At 41.0% G+C, this 17,129-nt stretch overlaps 1 protein-coding gene across 1 annotated transcript; it reads left to right on the plus strand.

Annotated features, from left to right (window-relative positions):
- Positions 1-1,638: 1,638 nt before the first annotated feature.
- LOC102698656 (interleukin-1 receptor type 2) lies at positions 1,639-15,413 on the plus strand. The gene is made up of 12 exons (XM_015364130.2): positions 1,639-1,836; positions 3,597-3,681; positions 4,234-4,480; positions 6,289-6,469; positions 6,677-6,851; positions 7,668-7,727; positions 8,773-8,908; positions 10,752-10,897; positions 11,552-11,611; positions 12,577-12,712; positions 13,439-13,584; positions 13,822-15,413. Exons 1-12 carry the CDS (start codon positions 1,819-1,821, stop codon positions 13,947-13,949), a joined length of 1,518 nt encoding a protein of 505 aa, XP_015219616.1. The 5' UTR covers positions 1,639-1,818; the 3' UTR covers positions 13,950-15,413.
- The last annotated feature ends 1,716 nt before the right edge of the window (positions 15,414-17,129 follow it).

The following is a 17,129-nucleotide window of genomic DNA, read 5'->3' on the forward strand; positions in this document are numbered from 1 at the left end:
AATTGGAGGCAAACTGCATTTTTGCCTCAGAAGTTTGAAGTCTGTAATATCCCAATTCAGCCTACACACGGCACAGATGAACAGTCCCTGGAATACTTAAGGAAAGCATTCTGTTGATATTCATCTATACCCAGTCTTAACCTGAGGCCCCTGTTTGTTTGTTTGTTTGTTTGCTTCTAGATTTTCTAGAAACAAATCGTCCCCCTTCCCTGCTGGCGTTCTCGCCCAAAGAAGACATGTAGCCCCAGCGGAGTCATAAGGACAGCGCTTTGTTGGCAGCATCAGCAGTCTGAGCTGAGACTGTCCTCCCCTCGGCACCCTGGATCTGAGAGGCAGACAGCCTCCTACTCATAATGTACAGAAAGACCAGGATCCAGTCACGCCGGAGGGCTGCAGGATATTCTGTCCAGATATTGAGGAAAAGGAATATGGCGGCACCCAAAGATTGGGGGTGTTTAGCTACAAAAAGGATGGCTCTGGTTTTTTTTTTTTTGCTCTTTCAGCACTTAATAAACCGTTAAAATAGCATTTCTGGTTAGCGGTGCAGGCTGTTTGAGGAACTGGAAGGCTAGACCAGCTTCCTTCCTTTCTTCACAATACCTTAGCATGTTCCTAAACATACTGTTCCAGATGCGATGGGCTGCGTTTGCGAAATGTTTTGGTGCTAAGGCTTTTCAAAAAGAACAAACCATGAATTCTAGCCAATTATTAAAAAGCCACATGGAAATCTACTGTAGAACTGGTGTTACGATTCACAAGTGGTTTCAATCCTAGGAGCTGTGTTTTTGACTAATCTCTTTTGTGCTCTCTTAGCGCTAAAATAACAAACTCATTGTGATGACCGGATGCATTTTGGTTTTCTGTGTTGTTAACGGGCTTTAAATATGAAATCTCTTTATGGTTGCGAGATCAGCTCAGCATGGCAATTCTAGCCACACATTTCTTATTTCAATCCAATTCTCAAGCTTTTAAACCCTTCAAAAATGTCTCCACCTTTAACTTGTCCACATCTTCTCTTGAAGCAAAATCCTTTTGTGGTGTTGTGGTGTGGGAGGGTAGGATTTTTTTTCACTGTTGTCTTACGATAATAATGAGCAATTCCAAAGGAGTAACCTGCACTTCCACATATAAATAAATGAATCCAGACAAATTTAAACGACAGAAATATGAAAAATAGAATTACACACGTCTGCCACAATCGGGTAACTGCAGCACAGGATAACAACACGCAGCACGATAGCATGATTTTCAAGGTTATGTACTTTGTTATTCACAAGCCTAAATGCTGGACATTCTGCAGATACACATCTGCCCTTTTGAGATTCATGTTCTGTCTCTCAAGAAAAAGCTGTGAAGTCCACTTTGACTATTTTTTTTCCTTCAGGAGAAAATGCATCAGTAATGATTTCTGTTTTGACTTATAAATGACAGCCCTCGAATTTTACCCATGAAATGAGAAATGTGCTGTGCTTTAAAATTATGCACATGAAGGAAGCTCATACCACATTCTGAGAAAAAAAACTTGTTAGTGTCTTAAATGTGGTGGGAAAGGCTTTTGTGTTTTTTTATGAATGGAGCCCATTTGCCATCATTCCCTTAGGTGGTTCACACAGAATATTGCTTTATGTCCATTTCAGCATGTGTTGCAGCTGAAACCGAAGATATGCCAGTGTTTCTGCTGATTGAGAAATGCCCAGGAATTTCCACTCCTTGTGTAGTATACAAGTCTATAAATGTCACAGTCAGGTTCCCCTGCTGTCATTCTGATCATCCAAGAAAAGGAACATTATTGTAAAGTGTCTTTCCTGATTTAATAACATGCTTCTCTGGGATAAGGTAAGGGACCTGTTTTATATATTGCATGATACTTTCCAGAGAAATGACATTTTTAAAATATAAAATCTAAAAAATCTGACTTTTCTGACATTTGTAGCTGCTTGGTTAGTCTGAGATTTTTTTTTATTTAATTGAATTACTAACAGTATCCAGTCTTAGAGGCTTAATTGTTGCACTTTTACCTGTATTCTGTTCTTTTGTATTTCCACAGTTAAATGACTCAGAATCTATAGTACACATAGATTCTTACTTAATCTCTTTTTTTTTCCAATTTAACCCCTTTAGATGGTGTTCCAGATTTTAGAGCATATCTGTTTTGAAATCTTATATAATTTCAGGAATTATGGAGGAAAGAAAAATAAGTATATCTGCATTGTTCCATTTTATGTTTCCTGTTTTCTAGACAAATTTAAGTGCTAGACGTTCTCTCATACATATTTAGGATAAATTTGAAGGCACTATATATGAATGTTATTAAGGACAGCACGTTACAGGAATCACATGAAGTACAATCATCACACATTCTACATGCTTAAACCACACATGCAGCCGTCTATTATATGTACAGTAGTAAGTTAGGCTTTGGAAACGTCACTCGCAGTATTGAATATAAGCACCAGATTCCTTAAGTGCTAAAGTGGAGTGAAAGAATGTTCTAAAATGAGCCTTAGGTATGTTAGAATTGCTGGTCTGTTGCACATCCTAGACATTTTAACCTCTGTGCTTGGCTTTGTAATAAATACTGAGATTACTGGTTAAAAAGACTGAAGGGACTTAATCAAGATCATCTGGTCCCGAACCGTTTTTGCTAACTGTGTAACAGAAACTCAAGGTCTGTAAATCCAGGAGGTACAGAACCTTTGTAATTTACTAAGCTGCAGGTCATATCATGACAAAGATATTGTGGACATCTCACACACACACCTTGAGGTGTTTTCAGTAACCTTATGATGCAAAGGGCTTTTGTCATCGGATCTGGAACTTTCCATTCATTTCCTCTATTTCCTGTTCAATGTACGAATCTGTTATTACTGTGTTCCTGGTCAAGCATTGTTGACTACATCTAGCTCATTTTTTCACTGCCTCCTACAAAGACTGTGCATGCAACCATCTCACCTACAGGAACAGCAAACACGTATCCAAATATGGGGCTGTTTCTTGATGTTTTAAAAACAAAATCAATGTGCAGCCCTGTTTGTTGAATCAAAAATGCTGAAGCACTTTTCTACAGCTGTCGAATGGGGAAGGCAGTCGTGTATGGAGATTATTGTGTACTGTACTGTGTATCAATTCGGGGGCAGCGGTGTGGAGTAGTGATTAGCGCTCTGCCTGGAGCGTCCTGGGTTCCAGTTACTGGATGGGGCACTACTGTTGTACCTTTGATGTCACTCAGATTGCTCCAGTAAATGCCCTACTTCAAAAATGGCTTTTTCAATTGACACATTAAGATTATTACAGAGTTAAAGATAGGCTTTGTCCAGAGTGTTTTTAGTTCGGAGACAATGGTCGTCTTCGTTAAGATTATGCTTGTGGTGCCTGTTCTGCAAGCAGCCCTCTCTGCTTGACCTGTCCTTCTCATCAGTTTAGAAGTTCTGTGTCCGGAAAGACGGCACATCTTAAGGAGCACTAAGATTTTCTTTGAGATTTTCCATTGGTTTCTTAATCAAAATAACCAGTGCCACAAGAGAGAACCACTGTGTGTTTTATCTCGGTTTTTCCTTTCACAATGAAGTCTTTGACAGTTTCCGTTTCCTCTGCAGCCCCACTTGGTCTCTCCTGCTTTGCTTATCGTGTCACTTGTGAGCAGAGCCTCTGCTTTCAGACTCCCTCAGATGCCCACCAAAGGTACGTACCAAGGTCTAAAAACCAAATCCTACAGGTAGTAAAATTAATCACAGCTAAAGGTGTGTTTTACGTAGGTTTGAAGTAAGATAGACAGGAATGTTCATTTCAATTTTTTTAATGCCCGTTGCTGTTTTGCACAAGTTCTCCCCCAAAGGGTTCAAAAGGCAAAGGCATTTTATGTTTTATTGTCTGAGAGTTTAGGATGTATGCTCAGCTTCAAACAAAAATGAATTTTGTTTGTACTTATAGAGAAAAGAGTGGTTCTAGGAGCCTAGATTCAAGATTCAGTGTTGAATGGCAGTAGTCAAGTACATGTCACATCAAGTATTCTGAAGGAAAAAAGCCACCTGGCTTCTTCTGACTACGTGATTCACATTAAGCATTAGGAAGAGCTGAGGCTTCTGTTACAAGTTTTGAAACCTCCCCACCTGGTGATTGCCAACTGTTTAGGATTGAAAACAGAAGAAAAAAAGCAGTGTTGGGGATTTTTTTTCGGGGAAATGAGAGCTTGCTGTTTCCTTGACATTCCTGTCTCCACTGCTTCCTTTCCAGAGTGTGTCCAGTTCCCTCCCGAGGACACCCTGTACGCCCTGCAGGGGGAGGCAGTGGTGCTGAAGTGCCACTCTCTGGCCAGGTACCTGGGTCGCTCTGCGGAACCGGGCTTCACCTTCCAGTGGGTCAACAACTCCGCCGGGCAGGTCATCTCCGCGCAAGGAGGCAGGGTGCACACGCAGGGCGAGCTGCTGTGGTTTTTACCTGCTGTGGTCAGAGACTCTGGGAACTACAGCTGCATTCTCAGGTCAGTCTCCAGCCCCCTCCACGACTGCTGCGCTGTGTCGGGTTTTGGAAGAAATGGAATCCGATTATTTCAAGCAGTCTTGTAGAACCCCATTCCCAGAAGAGTGCAGAATCAGTAGGTTGTCTTTTCCTTCTCTGCTCTTTATGGCCTGATTAAGCTCATCATCATCATTATCTTAATTGGAACAATTTAATACTTTTAAAAGTTCTTCAGCTGCTGCTGGTTTGAAGAAGACATAAAAAATCTGCAGGACTCCAGCTCTCGGGAACTTGCCTTCTGCACGGTGCATGATTTAGACATTGTGTACACTCTTGTACACTTAAGTGCAGTTGAACCACCTCTAAAGCCTATATATGCACATACTGTGGCCCCGAAATGTATTCATACTGTCCATTCAATTCAAGCTTTATTATCCCCTGGGGGGAATTTGTTTTATGGCACAGTCTGATACAACATGACCGACAAAAAAGTACCAACAGGGAAGACAGAACAGGTTCAGACAGAGTTGAGGGAGATAAGAGAGTTTGAGAGCTGTTTTAGTATGAAGGTGTACTTTCAACGGGTGGTGATAGAAACAAAACAAAAGTAAAGACTGGTATGAATTTCAATGTTCATATTTAAAAAAAAAAGAACAGTTGCATGTATGGTATTTCTAACACCATGACGTTCAAGTGTTTTTGTATCCCGACAATCCGTCTGCTGTCTGGATAACTTTGAGGAGGAGTTTACTGTAGCCTTTTCACTCCTGCAGAGTCGCTCCGGCTCCTCCGGGTTTCATGACTTGTGTTCATGCTTTCGTAAGCTCACACCGTGAATGTGGTATTAGAGACATTTATCTGAGGACGCTACCAGTTCTTACTTTAACGCACACCAGTGAGGCCAGTAACAGACAGCTTGGCAGAGTGTTCAGGACAGTATAGTCTGGAAGTACCCGCCGTGCAAAGGGAAAATACCGACACTTAGGTGAAACATAGACAGCTGGGAAATCATTGTCTCAACATACTTCCCACCATTGAGCATCTCCCATCTTCCCCAACTTCCCATCCATCTGTTTTCTAACCACTTCATCCAGTCCATGTTTGCAGGGGGGCTGGGGCCTATCCCAGCAGGCGATGGATCCGCCCTGGACAGGGTGCCAGTCCATTGTAGGGCACAAACACACACAATGTTCCCGGTAGACAATTAACCTATCGCATGTCTTCAGGCTGGGGGAGGAAACTGGAGCACCCAGAGCAGACCCACAGGGACACCGGGAGAGCACACAAACCCCACGCATGTACTGTATATCTGGAATCGAACCCAGGGCCCCAGCGCTGTGAGGCAGCAATGCTGAGCCCCGTGGTCTCATACTTACTGCATCTCTAGAATATCTCTATTGTCTAATCCTGTACCTGAGACAGACGACTCGCCGAGAGTAAAAGGACTGAAGATGATTACACCATCAAAACGCGCCTACCGGCATGATACTCGTGCATTTTCCACACCACCCACCTCCCACCACTAACAGTGGTGCCAGTGTGTCTTCCCTTCATATCCTATTGTATACTGAATCGATGGACATTAACAAACGTTAGGTTTTAAAAAATGAGAACATCTACTGTGTATAAAAACCTTACCATTATAAATCTGCAGTTATTTTCATCTGGGAGTTCCGCCATCTTGTTTTTAGTAGGTCCGTGCTGGATTCCCCCCCAGCCGAAAGCATTCCCATGGGAAATCGGGTCTTGGGAGGTTTGGATCGACCAGGGATAGGGGGCTGACTGTATGGTACCGTCCTGGGGCTGATGTCTCTCATGTCCCTTCCGCAGGAATGCCTCCTACTGCCTCGTCAGCCCTTTCTCTCTAAGGGTCTACGAGAGCAAACACGATAATCTGAACGACCTCTCGTTCACGAACACGGCGGACTCCGGCAGCAACGGAAGAGTGTTCTGCCCCCGTTTAACAGAATACATGAAAAGCGCCAAGACGGAGGAGCTGAAGTGGTACAAGGTAGAAAGTCCTTTTGCGTGTCATTTGACTTGGGACTTCGTTTTCACGCTCAATCTGAAAGATTACGTACTGTTACTGTGACCGTATCGATAACGATTTTACAATGGCTATGTTCATCTCTTGAGAGTGCAGCCAGCTTCAATATAATGTATTTTGTACATACAAAATTCGTACAAAATGTATTTATAATGTCTGTATTTGTTTCAGGAATCCACCCCTATTCCAGCCTCGCAAAACAAAACGCGTTACAAGAAGACCGGGACATCTCTCCTCATTCGAGATGTGAAATCTGGCGATGAAGGATATTACACATGCGAGCTAAATTTTCCATTTAACAACACACACTATAAAGTGTCAAGGGTAATTAAACTGCAGATTACAGGTATTTATAAAAAGCATTGAAATGTTTACCTTATAGCAACCATAAATAGGGTTCTGTTTTCTTGTTAATACAAAAATTCTTCCTGACAGTGGGATAAAAGCCTTTTGTTAATTTACTTAATTAAATTTTTTTATGAAATTACAAATTCTTTCCCGAGTCCCTTGCATAATTTCAGTGAGTTGATATTGAAGTACTTAATTAACATCAAATGTCTCAAATTTTCCTTAAATAACTAAAGATTTTTTGGTTGTCTCACTGAAGTCTGTCTTGGACAGCCTAAGTTAGCACACAGTTTTGCAGGTACAGCCTAAAGGGGTTCTGTTCACTCCATGATTTTCAGTTCCTTAATATCGTAAACTGTGTGATTTTAATATCTGCCCAAGTGGGAACTAAAACCCCCAAGAGAGACAAGTATTGGCGATGAGTAAGACAAGAGTTGAACCGTTTAAGAGCAGTGTCAGGCACTCCAGACACTGAGAGTAAAATGTACTCAACAGTGTCAAAGGAAGCACTGAGGTCTAGGAGATCAAGAATGAGAATCAGCTGCCATCAGAAGATCATTAGTAACTTTAACAGGGGCAGTTTCTGTGCTGTGAAATCGCCTGAGACTGAATTGGACGGGTTCGAAGAGGACACTTAAAGCAATGAGAAGGGACATTTTGGCTGCCTTGGTGGGAGACTAGTTTAGCTTACTCTATATGGGTCTGGAAAAACAAATGTTTCCTAAATAACCGAGCATTTAAAAGGACTTTTGTGTTGTTGATTTTCTGTAATGATGCCAGCGGGAAATTGATGGTAAACCTTTTTTTTTTAAAGCCCAGCCAGTGAAACCACGCATAACTAATCCTCTGAACAACACAGTTGAGACCTCTTTAGGTAAGTAAAGCCAAACAATACTGAGGGCCCAATGTATTCCTGAAGAAGTATGTTTACATTGGATTGGACACAATGTTGCCAGTAAGCTTGAAAATGAAAATGAAATGACTGAAGCAGGAGTAGCTTCATCTCTCCCTGTCTGCATTACACAGGAGTTTCTAGAATTGTAGCTTTACTTGTAACCTCTCTTTCTCATGACCTTCTGAGTGGAGTCAAGTTGCTTTTTGACTCCTCATTTTCTCATACAGGGCTCTGGTCTCTTAGGAATGTGGTCTTTCTAATCTAGTCTTAAGTGTTGATTTCATACTGCTTCCAAAAGGAAGAGGAGCCGTTAGATGTTGTAACAATTCAAAATTATTTGCAGACCAAAGATAGCAGAGGGTCAAACAATCATATTTAAACAACATTGATGTCTGGTGTGAAGTTTGGGTTTCCTTGGTTTAAAACTGAATATTTTAAACATGTGAATAGTATAGCACTCCTTCAAAAAGTATTTATTTTATATTATAATTTTATAATTTATATGAGCCTTTATGATGTATGCTCAGCTACAAACAAAAACAAAAATGTATTGTCTTTTAGATAGAATAGTGGTTCTAAGAGCCTAGATACAAGATTCAGTGTTCAATGGCCGGAGTTCTCGCATTATGTATTTTTTTAACAAAGAAAAGCCACCTGATACGTTCTCTTCTGGGACCTTTGTTTCCAAACTTACTGACTGCTGATGTTATAGCCCTCTCAAGTTTTTTTTGCAAATATTTTAATGCTTCTTAAACTTTTACATATGCATATTACCATCTTGTCCACTTGCTCTGAACATATTATTAAAATTAATGTGAGAGAAGCCTTCTAATTGTATTTACCATTATTGCAACAAATTTAAATTTGTAGTAGATGTAGTATGTCTTTTTAACAGTGTATGGAATTTAATAACTGCACTAACTTTAATAATACGCACTTTAGAAACTCTTAATAACTTTGGACAGAATGTTAACGTTTATTTGTAACCAGTCACTAATGCATTTTAACGCATTTTCTATTGCAGGATCCACATTACTAGTACCCTGTAAAGTGTTCATGGGATTCCAGACCACCCAACAACCTTACATTATGTGGTTGGCAAATAACTCATACGTATTCATGGATTTTCCTGATAAGAGAGTGACAGAAGGCCCGGAATAGTAAGTTCTTTTCAGTGCGCTGTGACCATGCATATTCCTGATAGGCACAAGTATCTCAGTATGTTTCATTTCTGGTTCCACGTGCGTTGCAAAAATATAGTTCCCTGAGCGCACAAATCTTTCCCGCGTGTTCCCCCCATATCTGGTTTTCACCCATTCCTGATGGTGGGAGATGGTGTGGTTAGGGAGAGGGAAATCCAGTTAACTTACACAGGGATCACACAGCCTTTCAACCAAACTGGTCCTGGGTCATAGCCGAGACTGCAAAGAAGTATTGCACGTCAGCGAGTAACACATCGCTTGCCTGTTTAATCGATCCATGGCCTTTACTGTCTAGAAACACAGCTTGCTAGACAAGGTTTTCTTCAGTAAAATTTTCTTTTATGTGCCAAACGTGAACTGAAAATTCTGAAGAAGAGGTGCCTGAAATGTCTGCCTTCACTTTACATAATTTACATCATCCTCTTTTTGTGCAAAGGGTGTTTTAGAGTGATGTGTGAAATTACATTTAAATTACAAGTAATAGTGTGTTTTTTCTCCCAAATTATTGTTATTGTTACAATATGAGAGGGTGATTTACAGTTTAGTTAATTATCCTGAGTAAAGTCTTTATAAATCTTACCACCTAAAGTCAAGGAATACTGAGTATTATGTGGCAGTTGTGTCCATTATTCTCTGACACAGCTTGATAGAATAGATTAATAATCAGGTCCACACATAGACAAGTATTTGTTAACAACAAATAACACAGGTATATAATCACAGAACACTGCACATCATACACCAGTTACTCTATACACAGATATTCACAGATCAGTGAGCACCAGGAGCCTATTTTCTATAGACAAAGAAAACCATAAATTCTGTTCTATGTTCTAAATACATAAAACACCTTTACAGGCCAAAGAGAGAACACACAGGGCCTAATAAACAAATTGGATCCTTTAGGACTAAACAGCCCTCTCTAGAAAGGAGCTCACAAATGAATGGGAACTCCCTGTTCTCCTTTAGACCCCAAGGCAGGACTCAAAGAGGTGAGATGTTCTTAGATTGTGGATTCCTCAATAAAGGAATCAGATTTCAAGGAGCCACCTTCTCATGGCACTAATGTCCAATGAAGAAGAGGATGATGGTTATGATAATGGTCCTTCTTCACCTCCCTGTTCTGTCTTCCTGTCTCCTGTCTGCTCCTCTCTTAACTGCTATGCCTGGGCCTGTATTTATGCTATAGTACATTCCCAATGGCCCAGTCGCTGTTGGGTGTTTTACTCTTTAACACGGCGGTCTTAATGATTTACAGTTGAGTTAATTAGCCTGAGTAAAGTATTAGGACTCCTTTTTATCGTCAGTATCGTCCTCCATGTTCCCTTGCTTGCTGACCCCAGGACAGCTACGCCAATACAGCCAAACAGGAACAAGTAAAGGTTTATTCCAGGCTGAAAAGAGAAGGAAAAAAAAACACAGCGTATCAGCTGTGGAGACTTCTTTGGCTTCTTCACACCCTCTCTCCAGCAGGGAATAAACCTTTACTTGTTCCTTTGCAGCCCACGCATGCTGACGCAGCTCCCTACTGGAACTACTTCTGCCAAACAGTACCCATTGCTCCAAACCTTCTGAGTAAGGCACTCAAGCAGGGACGCTCGAGTTCCAATCTGTCTGAAACAATATGATAAGTTAAATTTCTGAGTGTGCTGCCATCATGAGAGTGACGATGAAATATATGGGGAAGTTTCTGCTTTTTCCTCAATCCACAAAATCTGCACGGTTACAATTACATACCCATGCCTATTCATGAGTCATTGGGAAAAGTTACGCTAACCTAAGGTCATGTTTTTCTTTACAGTGTGCTCACTGAGCCAGAGGGCAATTTTGCTGGGCTAGACCTAATCATTTCTCAAGTACGCCAAGAGGATGTCAGTACGGAATTCAAATGCATTGCCAGAAACGGTCTGGGATCACATGAGTCGACTGTGAAGATAAAGTTGATAGGTATGCCAGTCTGGACAGAAAAAGCCATTGATTATGATTATCCCCAGATGGGGCAGCCAGTGTTTGTGTGTAGTTAGCCGAACAAGTGGGTAATCTAGCCCTCATCACTCACTGCCAAGCCTTGAGGAACTTAAAATGGGTTAGCAGGATCTTTATTGATTCAGGGTGGCTCTGTAAATGTTGCTTTCTGTGGTGCGGAAATATATATCAATAGCCTAGGTAATACAAATATTGAGGAGGATAACTCCAATATCACGGTATGGATCAGGCTGTCTTGATCAAGTTTAACTGCACCTAAATATAATTCAGAAAATTCTTTCGAGAACTTTATAATTATTATGTCAATTATAATTTAAAAAAGGTTCCATGTTAGTGCAAAGTTATTAACCTGTATGTGATACGAGATGTCAGGCAGTCATGTTACATATTTACTAATAAATCAATCTTGAAATTATATTACTTCCTTATTTAGTCTTTAGATATATAAAACAAACATTGCTGCCTGTGACAAATCCAATACCTTCTTCTAAAGAGGCTCTCCAATTTGAATAATGACAGCTTCACCTTTTCTACATAGTGAATATGAAGTGATCAGGCTGATGACTGGTACTGTATACTGTGAACACTAACTTCAGTATCTTGTGTTGGTGACAGATGAAATTCCTGCTCCAAGGATCATCTATCCAGTTAATGTCATCTTTGTGAGCAGACTTGGTAAGTCGTTACTATTACAAACTGTTATACGTTATTATTATACTGTGTGTTATAATTGTTAGGATTACCCTCATATTATTTGCAATTGTATCTGTCAATTTTAAGTACAGTGCAGTTACGAAGAAGGTTGCACAGCTGAACATTGTGTTTCTTCTCTTTTCAGCATGGAATAAATCTTTACTTGTTCCTTTGCAGCCTACGCATGCTGACGCAACCTTAGGTCAAAATATCACATAAAAATACTTCTGCTTTCAAATGCTCTTGTGACCAACTTTTAAGCACACATCTTCTACTTTAAAAATTAATGTTTCACTTTTTTTTCCTGTTTGTCTAAAACTGTCTTGGTTCAGTCTGGAGCAAGAATAGAGACAGTGCTTTACAATAAGTCAGTCTACTCTTGAGCAAGAGCTCTGGGCTGTAAAACGATCATGACTATGCTTTATAACTCTTGTCCATTTATACTGTTCCTGGTTTCTATCCTCACTTAAGGGTACTTATCCTTGAACTTACCCTGACTTACTTAAATCCAAGTCTTCGTACAAGACTGTGTTTGGGGTACAGTAATCATAGAATTTCATGAGATGCAAAAAATTGACATTAGCTGGAAATGTAATCATGCAGCGTGCAGAAGCAGAGGCAGACATCTTTGTTAGCCCATCTTCTCCGGAGGTCTGCTGTATGTTCGCAGTGATCCCCGGTTAATCGCGGCTGAAACGTGTTTTCTAGTGCCGTGAACGGTCTAATTTTGAATCGCTACAGCACCGTGATCATAACAGTATCTTGTAAATGCCAACACACCATAAAAGTGGGAAATCCGAATTGGGTAGATTTTGGTATCTGTAAGGTTTTGGGGATCATACTGTAAACCTTCCATATGCGGGGGGGGCGGCCTGTATTGTATTACTGCCCTGGTGTCTCTATGTTGATTCACTTCTTAATGTTGCTGTTAATTTTGCTAATTGAAGGCTCCAGTCTGATAATCCCCTGTCGAGTGAATACAGGCCATCAGCTGGAAAACGCCACCGAAGTCACGTGGCTTATGAATGGCCGGGAGATCGAAGACTCTTTCATGAGTGGTCGAGTCACGCAGGAGGATAAGAGGTAATCTTGAGAAACTTACATTTCTTCATTGAACATCGCAGTCCCGTTAGTCCCGTTGATGAAGCCGTTCACTCTCATTTTTATTTAAAAAACAGTGTATGCAGAGTGTATGCGGGCCTCTGCTGGGCAAATATCAGCTTATGAATTAAATATTAATTATCACAAATACACTTAAATATGCTTGAAGGGCATCATTAGCATACACGGTGGCTCTGTGGCTCAGGATCTGCGCCTGTGGCTGGAAGGTCGCTGGTTCAAATCCCGGGGCCGGCAGTGGAATCCTACTCCCTCGGGCCCCTGAGCAAGGCCCTTAACCCCAGCTGCTCCAGGGGTGCCGTATAAATGGCTGACCCTGCGCTCTGACCCCCAGCTTCTCTCCCTGTCTGTGTGTCTCATGGAGAGCAAGATGGGGTATGAGAAAAGACAAATTCCTGATGCAAGAAATTGTATATGGCTAATAAAGTGATCTTATCTTATCTATATTCTTCATCATTCCCCTGTGTTCCCATAAACCTCAATTTCTTACGTGCAACACACTCTGAAAATCTATCTTTCTTCAATTTAACTACAAGCAAAACACAGCACCACTACTGCAACACCAAGCAACATGTGTGGAGTCGTTTTACTGGCTGCAACTCAGAAAGCGCCGAGCATGCTTAACGAAATGGAGCAGAGATCTAAACATTGTGTAACAGTCATGTTAATTTGGCTTCCTTCTTTTTGCAGAGTGTACAGTAAAAATGGAACTATCTATTCTGAGATCATTCTCATCTTCTCTGAGGTGCGCGAGGAGGATACCAGAGCAGAAATTAAGTGTGTTGCACAGAACAGCAAAGGATACCATGAAGTTATTGTTCAGGTTAATTTAGAAGGTAGGTCAAAATCTGTAACACTTGCCTCTCGTCTAGTGGATCGAGTTGTAACCGTGCTTTAGCATTCCTGAATTCATATTACTCAAATGCCCCCATGAACAAAATTTAACAAAGAAAAACGACGCATTTTAAATGACCCTCTTTTTTTAATTTTCAGTGATGTACTCTGCTAGATCTGTGAATTTCAGCATCTTTCCTGTTTTTTTCATCCTTTTTCCATTTTTTACTATTTTCCAGATTCAAAGTTGACGTGGCTTATAGTGGGATTGACCGGGACAGCCACCTTCCTCTCTGTTGTCTGCATATTCCTCTACCATCTGTTCAAGCCCCGTTCCAAAAAGGATTATTTCTTAGCGAAATCTTAAGAGGTGTTCGCCTCCAGCAAGCACTGGAGCCTCTAAATGTATTTATATCCCAGATGAGCCGTCACTAAAACTTGATTTAGTATAAACATCCTTGACGTACATTCAGTGTTTTGTTATACAAATGAGTAATAAAACTAAAGGTCTGTATGTATAAACAGGGCATCTGTCAAATGCAGGATGCTTAAATTTACTGTATTTGTACCCCAGCAATCATTATTGTTGACTCTTCCTTTATCTTTGATATTCTGAGGGAGGTGCTTCCTGTAGTCATTTATTCGATTCTTAAATGCCGCATGGGGAAAACATTCCTTTTCCGCAGAACCTCCTCGGCTCCCCAGAGTGTGCAGCCTGTATCTGAGCTTTCCACAGATTACTGTACCAATCAATAACTCCCACTCTCACCCATCTGGTCTTTGAACCTGGTGTCCTTCATGTTGTTATCCTTTTGTAAACTCTGTTTGCAACCAAGCCCGAGCAGTCTGACCGAATGCTACAGTATTTGGCTGAAATATCACAACGTACTTTAGAGCGTCAGTCTCGTCACAAAAAGGGTGGCATTCTCTGCTTTAACATGAGCTTTGCTTTCCTGCGCTTCTGGTGAGGTCTAGGGAGGACCAGAAACTCTCGTTTGTGTCATCTATCCACATCATTTTCAAGTTCTCGCCTTCCGCAGGTGCCCAGATTCACCTGAATGGTCGTCGTGGAGACACTACACTATGTCCTGATGAGGCCAGTTTGATTTTTGACGCTGCCGGATTGTTGTCTTGTGTTTGCCTTTTAGACCAATTTTCTGACGCACATTTGGGTAGCAGCCATCCCACCATCCTTCAATGTCTTGGGCTCCACAGTTGAAACTGTTTGAAAACTCATGGGCATTTTCATAGTTGTCACTAGAGCTCTGGAGAACAAAGCGTTTTTTTTCCTCATATCTTTGGATGGTTCTCTGACTTTCCACATCTTCAAGTGGTACAGGCAGTTTTTAGTTTTTACTTCTCTGTTCAGCTGCTTTGATACACTTGCAGTGAAGGTGACCTGCTGAAGATTCAAGATTTGGAAACTAAGTGAAACTACCAGATTAACAACTGACTATTACCTTTAGTATTGAATTGACAGAGTATTTTTCAGCGTATGTATATTTGAAATTATATGTAATTACATATATTGAGCCCTTTGAGAGCGAGAGTGTGCTCACGTGTGGGATCACAGCAGCTCGTTGTCTGACCAGGAGGGGTCACAGGGGGTGATCAGGTCAGCCCAGTCCATCACTGGGGTACAGCTCCCCTCTACTGTGGACATTTTTACAACTCGCTGTCTCTTGCAATACTTCGCTGGAAGTAGTGCTGCTGTTCAGTGTTTATGTTTTTGGTGATTCCTTTAATCTCTTTGTATGGGAGCGCACATGCAAATAAGCATTTAATTGCGCTGGTGCATATGACAAATAAACTGAACTGAACTGAAAATTCACATCATTCTGTACCTTTTTTATTACATTTTAATTCATACAGTGAGTATTGCAACATCATGAGAAGCGTCTTCATTTCCTTTGCTGCATCAATATTGAGTTACGGTTTATCAGGTTAATGAATACATTTGGAGGCTACTGCTGTCATGGAAACAGCAGTCCAAACAATGCTTTCCCCTGTCCTGTGCAGCTGAGGTTTTAAAGACACCTATGGCAGATGAGGAGCTACAGTGCTTGAAGCACTGAACTGAGACACTAAGAATCTGCAGGACTGCAGCAGTCAAATATCAGTACTATTCAATAATAATAATTATAATAATCTCCCCTCCACCACCACCAGTGTGCAGCATCCACCTTACTGTATGTGTGGTTTAAGCGCTTGAACGTCTGCCCTGCAAAGGACTGGCGTCCCATCCAGGGTGTATCCTGCCTTGCTCCCGTTGCTTGCTGGGATAGGCTGCGTCTGCCCTGTGACCCTGTATCGCATAAAGCGGTTAGAAAATGGATGGAGAAAAAGTTGCAAATGACACTAGGACATCTATCCCAACGTGCTCGTTAGGTTCCCACATTTTGCCAGTGTTTGCTTGCTTGCTTGAGTCAGTGGATTTTAGAATTTCTTTTTCTTTTTTTAGAATTTTCTAGGAGGAAGCCACTATATCACTGTCTATACTGTACTGTACATCATACATATATACAGTACATCATCAAATATATTCAGCAGCCAGAATCCTGACCAGGTCTAGTGCAAGTGTTCACATTACTCCTATCCTGGAGTCCTTGCACTGGCTTCCGGTCAAATTCCGCGTAGACTTTAAAATCCTCATGTTCACCTACAAGGCTTTACATGGCTTGGCACCTCAATACCTGTCTGAACTTTTATCGCCCTACTCCCCACCTCGCAACCTCCGCTCTTCAAATTCTGCCCTCCTTACTGTCCCCCAAGCCCGTCTACATTGTATGGGCGACAGGGCCTTCTCCTGCTATGCCCCCAAGCTCTGGAACTCTTTGCCCAAGGATATTAGAGAGTCACCTTCTCTAAACTCCTTCAAATCCAGACTCAAAACCTTCTTCTTCAGAAAAGCCTTTACTGAACTGGTTCCATTCTTCACCCCTCTGCTCTTCTTAATACCATCTTCCACGGTCTCCTCTATTGTTATTGTTGTATTGTTGTAATTATAATTGTGTCCTGTCTTGTGAAATTTTCTTATTTATTGTTGTAGTCTTCTTATTTATTGTTATTGTCATCCTGTAAAGCGCTTTGAGAAGCCACCTTTAAAGGCGCTATATAAAATAAAGTTTATTATTATTATTATACAGAGAGATATCAAACATCAAGAGCAACATCTAAAAAAAACCACAAGGTGGCACACAAGAGAGGAATTTACATAATTCCAAACAATTGTCTACAAATGGACGCACTGTGCCTGAGGGTTAATAAATTACTAAGTACCATTCACTACCCATTGTGTGGGCAGTAAATTTGATTGAAGTGCATGTCACATTAGAGTTAATATGAGTTAATATGTGATAGGTTTGATGTCAATTTAATATTTATTTAGTTTAAACCTACAGCACTGAATGCTGAAAGTATAAAGGAACGACCATCTGTGGTTTTAATTTTGTAGTGTATTCTGACTTTCCACATCATCTTTATTCGTGCCAGTTCACATCTGACAGGTCTTTGGGAAGAGTTTTGGGAAGCACATTTTCTATTAGGA

This window comes from Lepisosteus oculatus, chromosome 15, assembly GCF_040954835.1.
Source record: "Lepisosteus oculatus isolate fLepOcu1 chromosome 15, fLepOcu1.hap2, whole genome shotgun sequence".
Classification (NCBI taxonomy): Eukaryota; Metazoa; Chordata; class Actinopteri; order Semionotiformes; family Lepisosteidae; genus Lepisosteus; species Lepisosteus oculatus.